The following is a 19006-nucleotide window of genomic DNA, read 5'->3' on the forward strand; positions in this document are numbered from 1 at the left end:
GTATTAACAATTATGCAGTTAATTGGGGGCTGGTGGCCAGGAGTTCAGTACTCTTCTGTGACCAAATCTAGAACAAGTTACATAAAGCCTTTTGTTAGGGTTTAACAACTATAGGGCTTAGTTCTTTAAGAATCTCATATGCAGCAGTCTCTTGTACTTGGGTGATTATTACTTGACCCAAATAGTTTCAGAAATCTGCTAGGAGGAAACAGGCAGCCAGTTATTGAAGGCAACAAAAGATGAAAGGGACAAAACAAGAAGCATGACTGAAACATGGTTCCAAGTGATGGTCACCCTCTGCATAGCAGCCAAGTGTTTAGCTGAGTTCTTGCTCCAACCAAAACAGCCTTTCCTCCTTCCCCATTGAATGCCTGAGGGTTAGACAGGCCAACAGCAAAGGGACACCACCTTTCAGCAGTGGTGAATTTGAGTCAGATAATCCAGCTGCTGTTTCTTCTATATTGAACCGCTCACGGGTGAGGCCACACCTCGAATACTGTGTTCAGGTTGGGCCCCTCACTACAAGAGGGACATTGAGTTGCTGGAGCATGTCCAGAGAAGGGCATTGAAGCTGGTGAAGGGTCTGAAGAGCAGGTCTTATGAGGAGAGGTTGAGGGAACTGGGGTGGTTTCGTCTGGAGAAGAGGCGGCTGGAGAGAGACCTTATCGCTTTCTACAATTTCCTGAAAGGAGATTGTAGTGAGGTGGGTGTTAGTCTCTTCTCCTAAGTTACTAGCCATAGAACAAGATGAAATGGCTTCAAGCTGCATCAGGGGAGGTTTAGGTTGGGTATTTGGAAAAATTTCTTCACTGAAAGGTTTGTCAAGCATTGGAACAGGCTGCCCAGAAGAGGTGGTGGAGTCACCATCGTCGGGGGTGTTCAAAAAATATTTAGACATGGCACTTGAGGGGATGGTTTAGGAGACATGGTATTGTTGAGTTGATAGTTGGACTTGATCCTAGTGGTCTTTTTCAACCTTAATGATTCTATGGTTCTATGACTTGTGGGTGTGCTGGGCAGGACAGACATCCTGGGCTTTTCCAGGGGCACAGTACAGCACCTCTAGTCTTTTGGAAGGGGCTGGACATGTGAGAAGTGCGAAGGCATTCAGCTCAGACAAGACAGCTGTCCCCCCCTGCGTGTGTGCAGTGGCAAACTTTGGAAATCAAAATATGTTTCCTGCTTAAAACTTAGGTGTCTGTGTGGTTAAATTGAGATTACTTGACTGGCTGTCAGGCATGTGTTTCTGCTTAGATTTTGCTTTAGATTTTAGCACTCCCTAAGAAATCAGTGTAGGAAAGGAGCAAAGGGATCCAGGAAGTCACAGGCTACCAGATTGCTCTGGGCAAATCAGCCTGGCAGATGCAGAGGTAGCTGGAGGAGCCAGAGGGGTGAGGGTTCAATGGGCTGTCCAGCTGGCACCATGACAGGGATGCAGGAACATGTGGGCAGGCTCCAGAAAACCCTGCCAGTGCAGGAGATGAGCAGCAGTTCAGTGACGGCCAAGGACTTGCTGCCTCCAGCTGGCTTATGCTAATAGCTAGACTGCGCATGCACAGGAGTGGTGGAGAGACCAAGGCAGAGCAAGGCCTCTGCGTAGGCTCCTGGATGTCTTGAAAGCCCAGCCCTGTGCTCCCTAGGCAAATGGTCTCACAGCTCTTCCACAGTCCGTCCTTGCCTTGGTGTTCCCCAGCCGGGGGGCAAGATGGCAATTTTGTGTTGCCTACCTGGGCTGCAAACTACACTTTCTGAGATAATTAGCAATCATTACTGAAGGATGCAGTTTTTAATTACAAAACACGTAAGGATTTTCAAGTAATTCAGTCCTGAAGAAAAACAAATGCTCTTTTCAGAGGATAATACAGTCAAAATTAATAGGGATGGAAACCGAGTCCTATTCGTAAGTCAGTAGGACCCATGGCAAAGACATGAAAAAGCTATAGGATTTATCGCTTTTCCTGGAAAACCAGCTTATCTCTGCAGACACATAAATTGCTATTAAATTATATAGGAGGTGTGGAAATGCTCTGTTTTCTTAAGGGGAAAAATTACAAAATAGCTATCGTATGTCACGCATACAGCACAGGCTGCAGTCCCCTGCCAACTCACCTTTGCAAGGTAGTTCAGTTAAAAAGTTTTTGTGGGATTAATGCTCTTCAGAAGATGAGAAAAGGGGTAAGAAAATTTCTCAGTGATATTTTTTGCTGGTAGCACAACATCTTAGGAAGGACACTGGAAACAGAAAACCTGCTGTTTCTGCAAAGAGATCTTCTCAGTACCTGTCTGTGTCTTTCCAAGCATATAGCCTTGCCCAAGACTTAGTTCTGCTTTAGCCTGAATTGAGCAGTGGGTCTCTCACCAAGATCTGTTTTCAGCTCTGAGATACAGCTTCAGATGGCTCGGAAGCATGGGTGCCACGCTTTGCATCACTTTTAGGGGAAATGAGCAGGTTTCGCCCGGATTCTGGAGGAAGGATACTCTTTAAAATGTGTTGTCCTGCCGGTCTTCTCTGTTCTTCCCGAATCTTTCTTCAAGCTCCCTCTGGTGTTTGTAGTGTGTATTACTACCAATGTTTCCGGTCCTGTTTTTAGCCTAAATTTAGAACAACCTGAATGACATCACCGAATTTTTTGAGGTTCATACAAGGTTGAGATGCAAATAGGAGTTTTCAATTGGCTCTAAATGCGACCCTTATTTGACCCAACTTAGATTTTTCTGGTTTAGACTACTGCCATCCAGAGAATTGAAAATTTGCTTCCCCTGCAATTCCCCTGTATATTTCTGCCTGGTAAATGAAACGATGCCTGAGGACAGCCACCAAACAGTGTGCCTGTGCAAACTATCCAACGCCTGTAGGTCTGGCTGTGGGAAAGGCAAGAAGCAAGTTGCATCACTGCAAATAATGCGCATAAGCTGCTATCAGTTTATTTCAGTAATGTTTCTCCTCTTTCCAGCCCTGGTTAAAACTGAAAGACAATTGAAATTAGAGTGCTAAGAGGTGAATTATGTTTTTTAACACTAAGCCACACTTGTGGATGTGACCTAAGGCCATTCTCACGTTACAGTAATTACATGCAGAAAACCTGTCCCCTGCAGCACTCAAGCAGACTAACTCCACCCACGAACTTGAGCTCAAATTTCAGTTCCTCCATGGATTGCCCCTGCTCCAGCAATCTGTTACACCAGTTTTCTGCCATTCTGCCACAAATCCCACTTATGGTGTGAAATACTGCACAGCAATACCCCCTTCTGGTAGCCTGGAACAATTTACCAAGGAAGGATAAGTCTGCTTCTCTGTGCCAGACACTGCAGAGGCTAACTTCCAGGCCCAAGCTACTTTTGTGAATTCATGACATGAAAATGAAGTGTTTCCTCTCCCTTTAAAGTGGCTGGAAGGGAAATATTTTTTAAGAACGGATCCATACATGCCAAACTTCCTATTCCCGGCACCGGCAGCAACCTGCCTTTTTGGGGCAGAACTGTGCTCGAGCTGCCATTGAGGTTGTCCAAAGGAGGAAGATGGTGACAAGGTGGCATATGTATGTGGACATGATGGCAAGCTTGGGATGTAGCCTCTGAAGTGAGTCCAAAGCCCAGGGTTGGGCCCTGTAGGGGAAAAAGTCAAAGGGGAAAAAAGGCATAACTGTTCTTGTTATGCTGATCTTTTTAATTTCTTTAAATCACTCGCTGTGATTATTTTGTTCTTAGAGTATATATTTTGCAACAGTATCCTCCTCCCTTAAAGCTCAAATGATTGATCTCATATTTGTGGGAGTTCTTAGACTGATTTCAATAAGTTTTTTCATAGTTGTCATCTTTACTATGAAAAATCTATGTCCTGTGACTTTATGTACCCCAGTGGCAGCAAACCTGCTGTGCAATTCAGTGGATTATAATGCAACTCACTAACATGCTTGAAATAATGAGGTTGCTCTGTTCAGTGGGGTATGGTGAAAAATAGAAGCTGCTGCTGGGAGCTCAGATTTGATTTACATTACTGGCAGAAACGGTCCCCTATTAAAATACCATTGCAGGTTGCTATGTTTGTATATTCTTTGATTTCCATTTCATGCTGGACAACGAAGAGGCTGGAGGAGATTTTTTTTCTTTTCTTCTGCCCAATGCATATAAACAGTATGTTAAACTGAGGCCTTGCGCCCTTCTGGTGCTGTTGGAAGTAAACATCAGATTACATTAGACTAAATGCAAGAGAAATGGTGGCTGTGCTGGAATCAGTGGGAGATCTGAGCTTTGGGTTCAGTAGCACTGATCTTTCCCTGAGTGTCAGGGTACTCAGGACTAACCCTCTTCCAGGCAGCCCCTACTTCTTTTAGTATGGGATGAGAAGAAGGAGCTGAGTTGACCTCTTGTGAGATCAACTTGCCTGTCTGGAAGTTGGGGAGAGGATATGGATTTCTTTCCTTTAACCAAGGGGGAAACCTTATAGCTGCCCTTAGCTTCAGTCTCTCCCATCCATCTCTTGCCTTCTCTGTGTAACATATGGTCCCATAACTATATTTTCTGTAGTAGGAGCTGGTTTGTCACAAAAAATAGCTCTGAGTCAGTGATACCTTTGGAGAAAAATCTATTGAGAGGCAGTTTTACAGTTTTTTAGCCATTGTCTGAACCTAATTGGATCTTACAAACCCAGTGTGTGAGATAGCCTATATCCCTTTTAAAAGGACGCTTTTCTCAAAGCACTTAGACCTTGACATAAACAGTAATGAATCCATAAAATATCGTAGCATCTGGCACCAGGAGCCTTCAGGGTGTCAAGCAAAACAGGAGATAAGTGGAAGAGCTCTGTGTACATAAGGTTGCAGAACTGGCTGTGGCTGCCAATGAACTAGATTTAATAACGTGCAGAAGTCACATTATTTCAGCTTAAGTTTGATTTCTATTTTGTTTGAACCAGTTTTCTCCTTTATAGATGCCTAACTTGACAATTAGGTGTGCAGTTTAAAGTAGGTGCAATCTCCTATTTGCAATTTAACCCAAGAGGGTCAATTTTCCTGTTTCACAGGGCCGAGGTGGCAAAGGAAGCATCTATGTCTGGGCCTCTGGAGATGGGGGCAGTTATGATGACTGTAACTGCGATGGTTATGCATCAAGCATGTGGACAATCTCCATCAATTCTGCTATAAACGATGGACGGACAGCTTTGTATGATGAAAGCTGCTCTTCAACCTTAGCCTCCACCTTTAGTAATGGGAGGAAGAGAAATCCAGAGGCTGGCGTGGTGAGTCCAGATACTGTTGTCCTGTTGCTTCTGTCTCTGTGCGGTCCCACAACCTATAATGACTCTGTCTGCTTTGGAGCAGCAGATGGTCCTTTGTTGAGATGGATATTTTCTCATCTGCAATACATGATCGTGCCAAAACTGTCAGCCGAGATGTGGGATTAATATTGAGAAAAGCAATGATCTTCCATCTCTTAGAGCTTATATAGTTGGTGTTTTCTTTTATCAGAAACCAGATTTAGTAGTTCAGTTGCAATCTGTAAAAATCTAAATGAAAAGCATCAACATCTTAGATCATACTTGCTTGTACTGGCAGAGCAGTCACGAACCAGACTTCTGCTATACTAGAAGCTGCACAGAGCAGAAAGACGTTCAGTCACCTACAGAGGAAATGTGATGGTTCAGATCACCCTCAGTCTCATACTGAGCAATGCGGAGCATCATACTCAAGTTCCCTACGGGGCCGTACCTACAACTGGAAAATATGCAATTTCTGTTCATGTGTAACTGGGATTCTCTTCTCCTGTACTGATCGCTGCTCTTCAGCACCTTCAGACTAGCCAGGACATAGTCTAATTAACAGAGTGGAAAATTCAGGTGTAATAACTCAAGGTCAGTCTTTGCAAGAAGCCTCTATACATTTTCCTTGGCCCTGTGTCAAACCCAAATTCACATTGTAGCATCCTAAATGCCCCTGTGTAGTAGCAGATGGAAAAATACTGCTTTCTGTCTTGATATCAGCTCTCTGCTGATATCAGCCAAGATGATCTGTGGCACCTCTGTAATTATCACCATAAAATGTACTTTTAACGTTTCCTTCTGGTCTCTTCTAGTAACTAATCTGCACAGAAGATAGCAGCCTGGTACAGCTGTTGGTTCTGGAGTTGCACAAACGTTGGAGGGCTCAATACCACTAATAATTCTAGTTTCAAATCCTTATGATAACCACAAGGGAATTCAAGGCCTTTGGTTAGTCTGTGTTTGTAGGAAATAAATGACATCCATATGAGTTTATGCCCTCTAAGTGGTAATGAACACTGTTTTCCTACGTGATAATTTATTCTTGCGTTCACACATTCTATAACTATGTCTCACTGTGTTTTTAAATTGATACACTATTCTAAAGAAGAAAACAGATCCTAGGAACAAACACACAAGTACTCTAAAGAGCAAGGACACAAACTCTGCTTTCTGTAATTTTCTGAGTCTGTAAGCTAGTTTCATTAATTATGTCTAATATCATTGCAGGCTACAACGGATTTATATGGCAACTGCACCCTGCGTCACTCAGGAACGTCTGCAGCTGCCCCTGAAGCAGCTGGAGTGTTCGCCTTGGCCCTGGAGGCTAAGTATGCTGTTGAGAAATTCCTTGTGAGCTCTAGAGAGGAGAAGGCCTGTAGTTTGTTTAACGTTGTTCATCATAGAAGTTGGCTGTCTGTGGCATGGGGCTAGAACGAGCAGCTAACAAGCTGCCTGCTACAGTAGTGACAAGCTTGGTAACTTAAGATGGAGTGACAGTCTTGCCAAAGCCATGTAACAGATATATTTTGGCTGACTCACTCTCTGTTGTCCTCACCATCCACTGCTTCCAAGGGTTTCTCTTCCCCATTACTGTTTGGATTATTTAATTTACCCACTTATCCAGTGGGAAATGCTCAGCCTACAAAAACATACACAAAAACCTATAGTATCGTACAGGAGTTAATCTTGTGCCACATACTGTCTGCAATGACAGTATGTCATTGTACGACAAGCAGAGATTAAGAGCAATCTTTTAACAACAGCTTTGGCGATCAGTGGTTTAGAGAGAGAGCAGTCAGTCTATCGTCTTTAATAGCCACAGGCAGATTTATCTTTTGTGAATTTTTCTAACTCTCAACTTGTCTGTATTTGGCATCTGTATCATCCAGTGGCAATCAGCTCCCCAGTAATAACAGTTTTTGGCGGTAGTGAGGAATGTTTCCTTTGTTTTTTCTTAACCTATTGCTGGTAATTTGTTTCTCTGCTATGTAATTGCTCTGTTATGTGAAAGAATAAATATCCATTGTCTATTTACCATCTCCATGCTATTCGTGACATTGGAGAGCTCTTGTATCTCTTGCTTCATTATCTTCTTCTCTAATGATTAGGAGAAGCTTTCCTTTCGATAACCTATACCATCTTTTTACTTTGTGTTAAATTATTTTATGAAGTGAGACATTTGCTCAGGTATGTAGCTTCAGTTGCTATAACCATGGCATGAAGTGAGCACTATGTATATGATTTTCTTCAATGGTATGCAGAAGAATGAAGATTTGGCAGAGGAGACAAAGTTTCTATCATTAGCAGAGCAATGATTGTTGTGCTCAGAGCATGACTTGGGTCAAGTGTCATTTTTCAGGTTTTATACACGTAAAACACACGTGCCAAGTGTTTGGGTGATCAATCTTTCTACTATCAAATTCATTCAGTGGGACAGCCACACTGTAATAAATAAATCCGGCCGTAAAGATATAAAGGTTTAATTATTTTTTTGACCACTGCATGTTTAACCTGGACTACAGCCTTAGTATTTCAGTAATAATTACCATTCCTCTTCATTTGGGCTATCCATGAAGACTGGAATTACTCTTGCCAAACTATCATGAGTAGAAATTAGACTAATACACCTGGTTTGCAATTGGGTTTCTAGCTTTTGCTGAGAAGGTCAGGGAATGGAAGATAAAGAGAACTGTCAGTGTCTCCTGTCTCCTTCCAGGCTGGCTCTATTAAACCTCCATTTTAGTGTGCAGAACTACTCTGGATGAGTTACAGTAGCCTTCACAGGAACGCCTAACAACTCTCCATGCAGTTGAATGCTGCCTGTCATATGTCTCTCAGCTCATATACAGTATAAGTCTGTCATGTCTCTAAAATCAGACCAATATGTGAAATGGGAAGTACAGTTTTGAGATATGTAGCAGCTCTTGAAATGTTTCAATAAGAATTGATGCAAGTGATATCAGTTTTTCAGCTATCTTGTGTCACCTTGGAAAAATGACAGTAATTGGCCATTCTGGTGTACACTCAGCGTGCACACATGCTTATTACTTGGGGCACAGAAAGCTGAAAAGGGGATCCTTTTTGGTTGATGGTTTGAATCAGACATATTGTAATGTTGAAAGAATTAATCATAAAACAACTAGAATAGCTGTAGTTAGGTAGAATTAGAATGTCAGTTCTAAAGCTTCCAGAATAATAACTTAAGTGCCCTTCCTGTCATCATAATCGCTGCAAATCTAGGAAGACAAGAGCTGATGATGAAAAATGATCATTGAATCTAGACAAATGTTATTTTACTGTATCCATCTGTGCTAATGTATCACAGGTGACAAACCTCTACCATACCTTATAATGCAAAGCTACAGCCACCCACAGTCCATACACCCATATTCACAGAATACTGAAATTCCTAACACCTTGATTGTTGTGGGTCATCGGCTTCATCAGACTGGGGCTTCCCTGGGTGAATCTTGGAAGGTCCATGGGAGGAGCAGGCTAGGAAAAGAGGTCAACAATTAAGAGGAAGGCTAAGCAAAATTCTGTCGTCATCCTTTTCTTTTTGTATTCCTTTCAGGATCTGGTATAATACCCTATTCATTTTATTTGCTTAAAAAATGCATGCAGGATCTATAATGTGTAGGTAAAAGTTGTTGTTTCCAAGAAGAGAGAAACAATCAGAAATGATTTTGCAATTTTGGGGAATATATTTTGGGGAAGTACTATACAATTAAAACCTATTCTTCCCACTGAAATCAGCAGAAGCTTTGTTATTGATATGTGTATAGATACAATTTCTGTGTGATTCATAGAAGCAAATTTTACCAAAAGGCTTACTTAAACACATTGTCTTTCTTCAATATCTGCTTGGAAATACTGTACTGTTTGTTTTCCATGTTGCTGTTCCACAGCTTGGATCTGACATGGAGAGACATGCAGCATCTGACAGTGCTCACCTCCAAGAGGAACCAGCTTCACGATGAGGTCCATCAATGGCGTAGAAATGGCGTTGGCCTGGAATTCAACCATTTGTTTGGCTATGGTGTCCTAGATGCAGGAGCAATGGTTAAGATGGCAAAAGACTGGAAGACTGTTCCTGAGAGATTCCATTGTGTTGGAGGGTCAATACAGGAACCTGAGTAAGTGAATAATCTAGTATATGGGTTTGGCTTCTTGTAGGAGATCACAAGTATGCAAATACATTGACAAAGACATAGATAGTCAAAGAAATGTAATGAAAATTTTTTCTAGGAAAGTCTAACATTACCAGTAGCATTCCAACTATTTCAATAAGTTGATAAAATAAACTACATGATCTTTCAGTTCCTGGTTGGCTGGAGGAATTCATTCTACAACTCATCTGTGTCATCATTGCTAGTGCCAGCAGTGTTAATAGCAACATCCATTTCTCCTGAGTACTTACAGGTATGTTTGTGCCAATGTTTCCGTGAATAAAGAGCCTCTGCAAAAGTGAAAATCTAGGAGGCTGGCACTGTAAATTACATGAACTGCTGGCACATGAAATATCTGGTCAGCTAGGTCATATCTCTGTGTGATGTATTCCAGCAGACAGTTTTATCTCCAGAAGACTGAAACAATCATCTACAGGTACCAGTGATTCAGTTTGAATGCTACAGCATTTAATTGTGTTTGGTTTATGTTCAAATCTCTAATTGCAGGCTAGGCAGTCAAATTATTTTCTGATTTACCTTCCTGTGCTAAAGTGAATGAGTCAACAAGTGAATTAATTTATACTAGTTGACTGCAACGGCTATAGTTCAATTCAATTATTTGAAATACTAATCTAATAATGGCCAATTTATGTCTATACCATTTGAAATTTTACTTCAGTGCCTTTTTGAATCATTATTCTATTGGAAAAAGAAAGCAAACCAATATGCCACCCTGGCACATAGCTCAGCCAGGCAAAACTTAAGTTTGTTCCCAGCCTCCAGGTTTGCATTTGCTGGATCCAAGGTTCTACAGCTGAAATCTGAGTTTTAATTTATCTGGCCTACATGTGGTCACAGGTAGGAAACCAACCAGAGTGTGCTGAAGCTAATTTTGAGCTATCTCTAGTTTGTTTATAATTTAAAGGCAGACAAATCATCTCATTTATCTTAGTGCAGCCCCACTTATTGAAATGTGGATCATCCTAGAGATCCTAGAGAAAATTTCTTTCTGTAGGCTTGGCTCCATGCATTAGACAATGTGGTAGAGGTATTCTGGGAACAGACTGAGCCAGAGTCGGGCAAGTGCTATGCAGTAGTACTGTCTCCTTCTGCCTTTGTTTTTCTGTCCTGTTTCTGGTGGTGATCAGATAGAAAAGCAGCAGTGATGGTGTGTTTCCTCCAGCCCCCAGGGATCTGGAACTGCAGTAAAGCTCCTCTATAGCTGTTGTGGTTGCCCAACAGGCTCCAGAGTTGAGACATACATTGCTTTGTATTGGGGTCTTTTATTGAGAACAGCATCCAGAACAGGCTTTGTGCTTAGAGCACACAGATTTGTAAAGAAGAGATTTTTTAAAGCATATAACAGCAGCCAGTTATTTAAACCAAGTCAGTCATGGCCTCAGCTTCCTAGCTCTACTGCAGTGAGTCTCAGTGTGCAGTCTGTATGGGTGTCCCACTGTAATTACCTGAAACATCTGTATGTTAATAGTACTGCTGTAATATTTATGTACCCAAATGAAACATTGACAGGAGATAATAAGAATCATAACCTGCAACATCTCCATTTTTTGAATTATACTGTAAATAAAACTAGTGAAGTCCCAGCTTCTCAAGAGGTGCCTTGGAAATGAAAACCACACTGCACTTCTGCAGGGATAATTGGGTTATTTTTCCAGTTTGGCCTTGCTGGAGCAACATTTTCTATATATTATATATGTTTATCTAGATATAGATATGTGTAGATATAAAATACATATTCAATATATATTTATATAGCTGAGTAGCTGATACAGAAGTGTGTACCATAGGAGCATTGTCAATTAGCAGGAACAGGCCAGGAAAGAATTGACAGGCTATAATATACAGGGTACTAAATACGGATTGCTTTCAAAGTGTAGCATTTCTCTGCTGCACGTAGAAACACTTCTTAGCAACAGGAACTGTGCCTGAAGAGGGATTTTTGTTGGGTCAGCAAAAAGAAAGAAATGGACAAGTCTGAGCCTGGCTGGTCCAGAGAGATACAAAGGTGATTTAGGACAGTCATAGTCCATTAGCTGAGGAACAGGAGCAGGAAAGTATGCTTCTAGAGAGCAATTAGCTCCCCCTGCTCACCTTTAAGGGGTACTACACTTCATGCAAAAGTGAATATATTTTTTATGTTATATATATCTATATATATCTCTCTCTCAATTGGGCAGCGGTACACTGTGAGGGTGTGGAAAACCCCTCTCCTGTTCTGCTCGTGTCAGGCTTTTTCCACCACCCCTGGTTCTTTTTGTGTCTTTGGGGAAATTCACCTGGACTATAGTAATTGATCTAGCAAAGCAGAGAGTATTGGAGCCTAATTAATAGGAAAGGAGGAGACAGAGCAAGCTGTTTTATCACGTGTTTTAGAGAGCTGAGAACTTTTGCACTTCAGCATTTATGAAGGTGGAAAGAAAAGCTGTCTGCAGCTGGCAGGCTGTCTGCAAAGCCGGTGGAGTGGTAATACTGCTGTTATTTTGGGTTATGGTGTTATTATGGGTTTTGGTGTTGATAGAAAAGACTCACACTGTGGTGTCCTCCCTCATTTACTGGAGGAGATAGAAAGCACTTACCACCACTGCTGGAATGAAGCACTGTTTGACAAAGCTTTGTCTGCTCTGTGAGATTGATGTGAGACATGAATTCAGATTGCTTTGAGGACAGTGCTTCCCATGCAAAGAAATTGCAGGTATATGGCAACTATGAGATTATGATCCTTCACCCCTGGCTGGCGTATAGTACATTTCTCTGTGCTTTGGAACACAAAATATGTCTTGAGGGTAGTATAATTTTACATTCAACTATTTTAGCTGTACAATATTTATGTTATTCCAGCTTCTGCTCCAGGGTATCCATAAGGTTCAGAACAACATAGGTTTCAAGCCTGGAAGCTAGGCTTAAATGAAACACTTTCACTGGTCTCTGAAGAATGCACTTTTTCATTACCAAATGGAAAAGGCTGGTACTAATTTCTTTTGAAAAGAAGCTATTCATTACCACAGGGTGGTCAGTGCCCTTTAAAAAGGACTCTCTTCCTTATTTTAATGCAAAACCTAGGTCATGTAGAATCCACTGGAAGTGGTAATGACAAGCCAACTGGAGTCTTTTGTGACTTACTCCCTTGTTTAATGATTGCAGTAATTCTTGGCTGTCAAGTATTTCTTTTAGAAAGAGGAAAGTATCACACTGCTCACAGCTTGCTGATGGGAAAGATGCAGAGACTTTTGTTTACGCTTCTAGTGTAGTTTGCCAGCCAGTTTTGGAGGCAACTGGTATCCTGACCCTGAGGGGTTTAGCAGGCGCTGGGCTGCTGGCAGGGCACTGCTCCCAGGCCAGGCACCAGCGCCCTTGGACCTGCACCGAGATCCTGAGCAGGACTACACAGGTCGCTGTGGCTCTGGCCTCCTCTGCGAGAGCTGGGAAGACTTGGATGCACCTTGCACAGGATTGAGCCTGTATTCCATCTGCAGGTCTAGCTTTCTGGTAATACTCGGGACTAATGTCCTTCAGTTAATTGTGAGTTTGCCTTCATAAGGACTGACTTACAATCACTAAGAAACTTGTGACTTCAAGGTGCAGCACTTGGACAATTCAGTAAACAAGTGCAACTTCTTTCCTCTGTGTGTGCATTCCTGCACAGGAGCACTTCAGGGATAGCGACTTTAATGGAAAAATATTTTTCAAATGATCTGAAACTAGGATCCCATGTTTGTGCTGGTTTCCAAGTCAGAACAAGGATGTAGGCTTTAACGTGACTGCACTGAAATTCTGTGCAACTGGCTCCCCTGACTCCAGACAGCCATTCACTGCTATCTTTTAAGGTGACTGTCTGACATGAATGAATACTCACGGTTCTACTAAATGTTCAGATTATTATGCAATTACCCAATATAGTAGTGATAAGTAAAGGCAGCTATTAAATGTTAGTAGTTCTTAAATAGCAGTGTGTACTTCTTAATTGTATACCTTCTCTTTGTGCAGGTGTACATTTCATAATGTATTTTCAAATTAAGGTTTTGATATAATTTTCTAAAAAGAGAATGTTCTCTTCCTGGCTAGGATGGCACCTATTATTTCCTTGCTTTTTAATGTATTACTAAGGAAAATAGTATGGGTTTTTCTGTGAGGCACCAAAACCCAGTAGTTTTAGAATTAGCCATGTCATGCTGTCTATATCCATTTGATTTGCTTAATTATCTTTTGAATTGCAGAAAGATACCACCAAGTGGCAAGCTGGTCCTCACACTTACAACTGATGCTTGTGAGGGGAAAGAAAACTTTGTCCGATACCTTGAACACGTCCAAGCAGTTATAACTGTGAATTCCACTAGGCGAGGAGACCTCAACATCAACATGACTTCGCCAATGGGAACAAAGTCCATTTTACTGAGCCGGCGTCCCAGGGATGATGACTCCAAGGTGGGTTTTGACAAATGGCCTTTCATGACCACACACACTTGGGGAGAAGACCCTCGAGGCACCTGGGCTCTAGAGATTGGGTTTGTCAGCAGTCTGCCACAGCGGGGCGTGCTGAAGGAGTGGACACTGATGCTGCACGGGACTCAAAGCGCACCATATATAGACCAAATAGTAAAAGATTATCAGTCCAAACTGGCCATGTCCAAGAAGGAAGAGCTGGAAGAAGAATTAGATGAAGCAGTGGAGAGAAGCCTGAAGAGTATACTGAGCAAGAACTAGGGCTGTTCTGCATGACAGTGTCTTTCCTTCCCCAGATCCCTCTACTCACCTTTCTACTATCCAAACCGCTGTTAGACATATTACAATGATCGTCTCTGTAGTCTAATTATCACACTTGATTTTAAAGTCTTATATCTTGTCAATAATTATTTTAATTACCACTGAAGCAATCCCTTTTTTACTCTAAACCACAAATAATACTGTCCCCTACCAAATACTGTGTACAGTTTGTGACTGTAAATTATTTTTCTTTTGTGTCATACAAAAAGGTAATAACCTGCAAACAAGTTGATGGCTTTTCCTTTCATATTTTTGTGGTAAATGTTGTTTGTATTTAAAAAAAAAGAGTGCATTTTAATATTGGCAGTTGGTGATAACGGGCACATTTTTAAAAACTACTGTGAGAGAGGGAATCACAAAGAGGTTGGCTGGAGAGATCTTTGAACATGTAACAGCTCCTTTCACAACATTGACTTCAGTGGGACTTTCCCCATTGGGTTCAACCAAAGTAGCACTAGGCCCTACAAAAATAAGTAATCCAGAGGTGAAGAAAATTTACTAATCCAATTTGCAGAAATCCACTTCTCTTGAGTGTTTTCTTTAATATATACACTTACACAAAACACAGGCTAACACTTCAGCCACAGAATGGTTCAACAGGCATGCAATAAAGAAGCCAAGTGATGCCTAAGCCCAGTGACAGGGGGAGGTGCTTTGCAAACCACAGGGTCAGGACATTCTAGAAGCACAAGTTTCAGTTTGGGTTGTTCTTTTTTAAATTTTGGCAAATTAAATCAATTCACCATCTTACAGCAGAACAAGCACATAGGGAATGAGCTGTATGTGTGCAAAAGTGCACGTGTTTGTCTCTATACTAAGATGTACTGTACCAGCATAAGACAAGGCTGTGTCAGCATTTCCAACCACAGACCCCTGTTTTCTGGGGTTTACAACCTGGCTGTTAGTAAATTGCTGTGGGAGAAATCTAAAGTACACAGTTTCAGTCCCAAAGCAATTTTTTATTCAAATTTCATTTTTAAAAATAGAGTTGTTATTTTTATGGAGAAAAATATGCCTAAGTTATTAATGTGTAATGCAAAGTTGGCTTTCTTGGGAAATAAAATGTAGCTTTTGGGAAGATTTGTTGGTAATCATTGCTATTTGCTGTTTAAAGAGTCAGTCCCACCCTCACATTTCATACATAAGTAAAGTCAGTCGCTCTCGCCCTTGGAGTCTGCTCTGGCTATTGCTGCAAGACATAACTTTCTCCTTGGTGGGGATTACTTATGGTAGTAGCCACTACATGTTCTCAGGTGTGAGATCCCAAATTTGACCTTTGAATAATAAAGGGTCTCGGTTGTGCAAATATTTAGGCACCCACTTACAGCAAAGGCTATCAGTGGACCTACTCAAATTCTAATTTTAAGCAGGTGCTTTGGATCTTTGCAGGATCCAAGATCTACCTTTTAGCAGCGACTAGTTTCAGAATTTTATTAAGTATTTTTAAAATGCAGAGTATTAATCTAAAAACGTTTTAGTAAGAATTGTCGTGGTTAATTAGGTGCATAGTAGTAGAAATGCATTCAGTAAATAAATACTTATCTAACAAATTGAAAACATAACCCAAAGGTTATATGGTGCACGTTTCACTTAAGAATGTACAACCTATGCTGTTATTCCTAGTGAATATCTATCTTTCCACAAATGGCCTGTTCTTTCCTTTACAAATCCAAATGCAAATAAACAGCTCAACTTACTCAAAGTGTATGTGAATTACACTCCAAAGCCACGACAAGCAGCCTTGGCAGACTGCTTGCAGGGTCCTTGTTGCATGCAGCAGTCCCTTTGGACAATTGAGTCACACTGGGATAAAACAGGAGTTGGCAGGAGAAGAAACAGGCCCTATGCGTTGTTTTTTTTTTATTATTTTTGAAGTGTTCTTGGTTATTTGTTCAAATACATTAAAGTGCCAACTGTGTTTAATTTGGTGATTTAAAACTTAGCTCAAGGACAAGATGGGTCCATTTCAAAGCATGAGGCATGAGCCAAAACTCACTGAAGTTAAATGGGTCAGGGACAGGTTTGCTTGTGCCTTTGGAATGAATGCATTGCGCTGACACCAGCAGGTTTCTATGGGAGGCACCCAGTTCGCAGAAAGAGCAGCATATACATATCTGAGGGAAAAATTTATTATATATATATATTTATGCGTATACCTGTATATCTAAATGCATATGACACATCTGTGGTATCTCTCTCTCTCTGTGTATACAATATGTATATTCAGAGTATGTTACATATATTTGATTATATATATAGAATTACATATGATATGTAACATATAATACATATACGCACATCATTACTTTTTTGTGTGTATGTGTTCAAAGAAAGAGGTAACTGGAAGCTTCTGAAGCACTTCTAAAATGTGGACAAAGTTTTGGAATACTAAAAGTCCATGTGGAAATCTTAAATGACCATGTACATGACTTTCCATTGCATTCATGTAATTTTGCAGTTCTCTGTTCAATCATTAAATATAGTAAAAAGCAGCAAAATAACTAGATGGTTGTTCATATTTTCATAATGCTGACATAATTTATTAAGTGACAGCTCACGATGGTGAGATACAGAAAGGGTGAGTTTTGATATAAGGATATATAAAACTAAGTGTATATACAATATATAGCTCTACTTCAAATTCTTCACGATTTTTGCATCGGGATCACTGAAAAAATCTGTCCCGTTAGACTAAGTTTTTATGGTATTGCTGATGGAAAATAAAGTTAATTTGTTAGTATTTATAATAAAGGGGAAAATGAAGCTTATGACTTGAAACAGGTGAACACTTCAACTAAAGCCCTGTGATGATGTTTTATAATATATGTAAAATAAAGAGCTGTTGTAAACTGGCAGGTCCTATCATCATTGCCTGGCTGAAGGTACATGGGAGGTAATATGCTGCAGTAAGTGGGATGACGTCCTACACCTCTGCTTTTTATACTGGTAAGGAAATTTGTATCCCATGTACACTGGATACTGAGAAAATAAACATGATCCTCCAAAAGAATTGATAGCAACAGATGAAGACTAACAGGTTTTATATTAACTTTGTGATACGGTGGGACATAGACGACTAAGGTGGCAGGCTAGGAAGAGCCTTGGGAATTACTTACATGGTTAAAGCCTGCTGGCTCCAAGGGCAGCTCTGCAGAGGCATGCAGTGATCCAGGTGCCAAACTGCTGCCCTCATTGGGGAAGGGGACACTCAGAGAGAGACATTTTCACACTGCGGTTCATAAACAGCTCTGGGTCCAAGGAAATACTACAACAGGTTGTTTTTATTTGTTTGGTATTTTTCCTCTGCTGCTTGGAGCCTGTTGAGCCATAAAACCCCTATTGCCTCTTCCTGCCTGCTTCCCACCCACACTATTGGGTACATTTTCGTTCACATGGTCCCATGGCACAGCGTACTGTCATTCTATAATTTCTTACCATGCCTGCAGCAGTGGAGGAAGGCAGGAACCTCCTGATCTAGGGCTGATTGCCACTAGGTGGGAATCTGTCTGTTGTAACCTAGGGCTTATCCCAGGCTCTGCTGAATAGCTGGTTGTATTTCACGATTATGCCTTAGCAGTAGCAGTTAAAGACTTTGCTGAGCATTTGCAGTTGAGAGGCTGCATGTAAAGCAGCGGCTAGCCCATCATGACATGTACTATACCTTTCAGCATTGTCATGGTGACAATAAAATACTAGTGTTTTGCTATCTATTTTTCCTGAAAAGTTACAGAAAGATGCGGGTAAGCTGTAGTCTATGGGTCATCACCATGTCTGTAGAAGGCAGGTCAACGATTGTAGCCGGATTTAGGGCTTAGTTCGTCATGTTCCTTGACAGCTGCTGATGGTGGTGCCGCTTAGCACCAGCTTGGGTCATCTTGCACCTTGGAATTGCTGCCTACGCAATACAGTAGGTGATGGCTTCAATTATGGGTGCCAATAAACTCACTTTAGGCATGATATACACACATGCTGCCAAGCTGCTGAACACATTTACAAACATGAGAAAACTATTTCTATGTCAGCAGTGTAGAGTGGTACTACCGGAGCACAAAAATAGATGAAGGGGGTGGTGGCTATTCACACAACCACCTAAACAAGGCTCTCTTGAAGTTTTGCCTCTTTGCCATTGACTAAAGTTTGCTGTATTCCAAACATTAAGCTGTATTGCCGTGAAATCACATGGGTGGGGGTGAATCCTCGGTTCTGTCTAGGTACTGCCTGAATCTGGTTACACCATTTTTTGCCAGAATTATTAAACAGCCTTCCTAGTGCAGCAGTTAGGCTTTTTTTTGGGGTGGTGTTTTCTTTTGGGGGGGGTGGGGGTGTTCTCCCCCTTTTTTCCACTTGCAGTAGTCAAAACCTGCTTTTACCAGCAGTTATTCTGAGCAGCTGCTGCCCCCTCACTGGAGTGGAACCTGCATACACATTGATAAATTCCTCCTCTGTGGTTATTTACTGTTAGCAAGAAAAGTCTGGCATAGACTCCCACAGCATTTCAATAAAACAGCATTAAAAAAAAATCCTGCATAAAAATGTGACTATGTGGGTCACCTGTCCCTGTTTCAAAGAAGAAGGTGCCACTTTACCAGCCATAACAGTCAGAGTAGATGCTACAAACACATTGAAACCCACTAATTAAAAAAAAAATAATATCCCAACACATTGAAGGAAAGTGTTGGGTGATATGAGAAGGTAGTCCTGAAGCACAGGCTCATGAGCTCAGGTAACATTTAGACCTGTCCTTCACAGCTGACAGGAATAATCAGCCAGGAAGAAAAAGGCATAACAATACCAA

The 19006-nt window shown here is 41.2% G+C and overlaps 1 protein-coding gene across 4 annotated transcripts in view; it reads left to right on the forward strand.

The window, feature by feature from the left end:
* PCSK2 (proprotein convertase subtilisin/kexin type 2) overlaps positions 1-17066 on the forward strand; it is a 103555-nt gene extending 86489 nt beyond the window's left edge. For 3 of the 4 annotated variants that reach the window (XM_075088295.1, XM_075088294.1, XM_075088297.1), the window contains 4 exons: positions 5024-5239; positions 6488-6588; positions 9169-9396; positions 13665-17066. In XM_075088295.1, coding sequence (XP_074944396.1) covers positions 5024-5239; positions 6488-6588; positions 9169-9396; positions 13665-14151 — 1032 coding nt within the window. In that variant the 3' untranslated portion in view covers positions 14152-17066. Of the gene's footprint in view, positions 1-5023; positions 5240-6487; positions 6589-9168; positions 9397-9580; positions 9683-13664 lie in introns of all 4 variants that reach the window. The other variant, XM_075088298.1, reaches the window with a different exon arrangement.
* The last annotated feature ends 1940 nt before the right edge of the window (positions 17067-19006 follow it).

The sequence above is a fragment of the Phalacrocorax aristotelis genome, chromosome 3 (genome assembly GCF_949628215.1).
Source record: "Phalacrocorax aristotelis chromosome 3, bGulAri2.1, whole genome shotgun sequence".
Taxonomy (NCBI): Eukaryota; Metazoa; Chordata; class Aves; order Suliformes; family Phalacrocoracidae; genus Phalacrocorax; species Phalacrocorax aristotelis.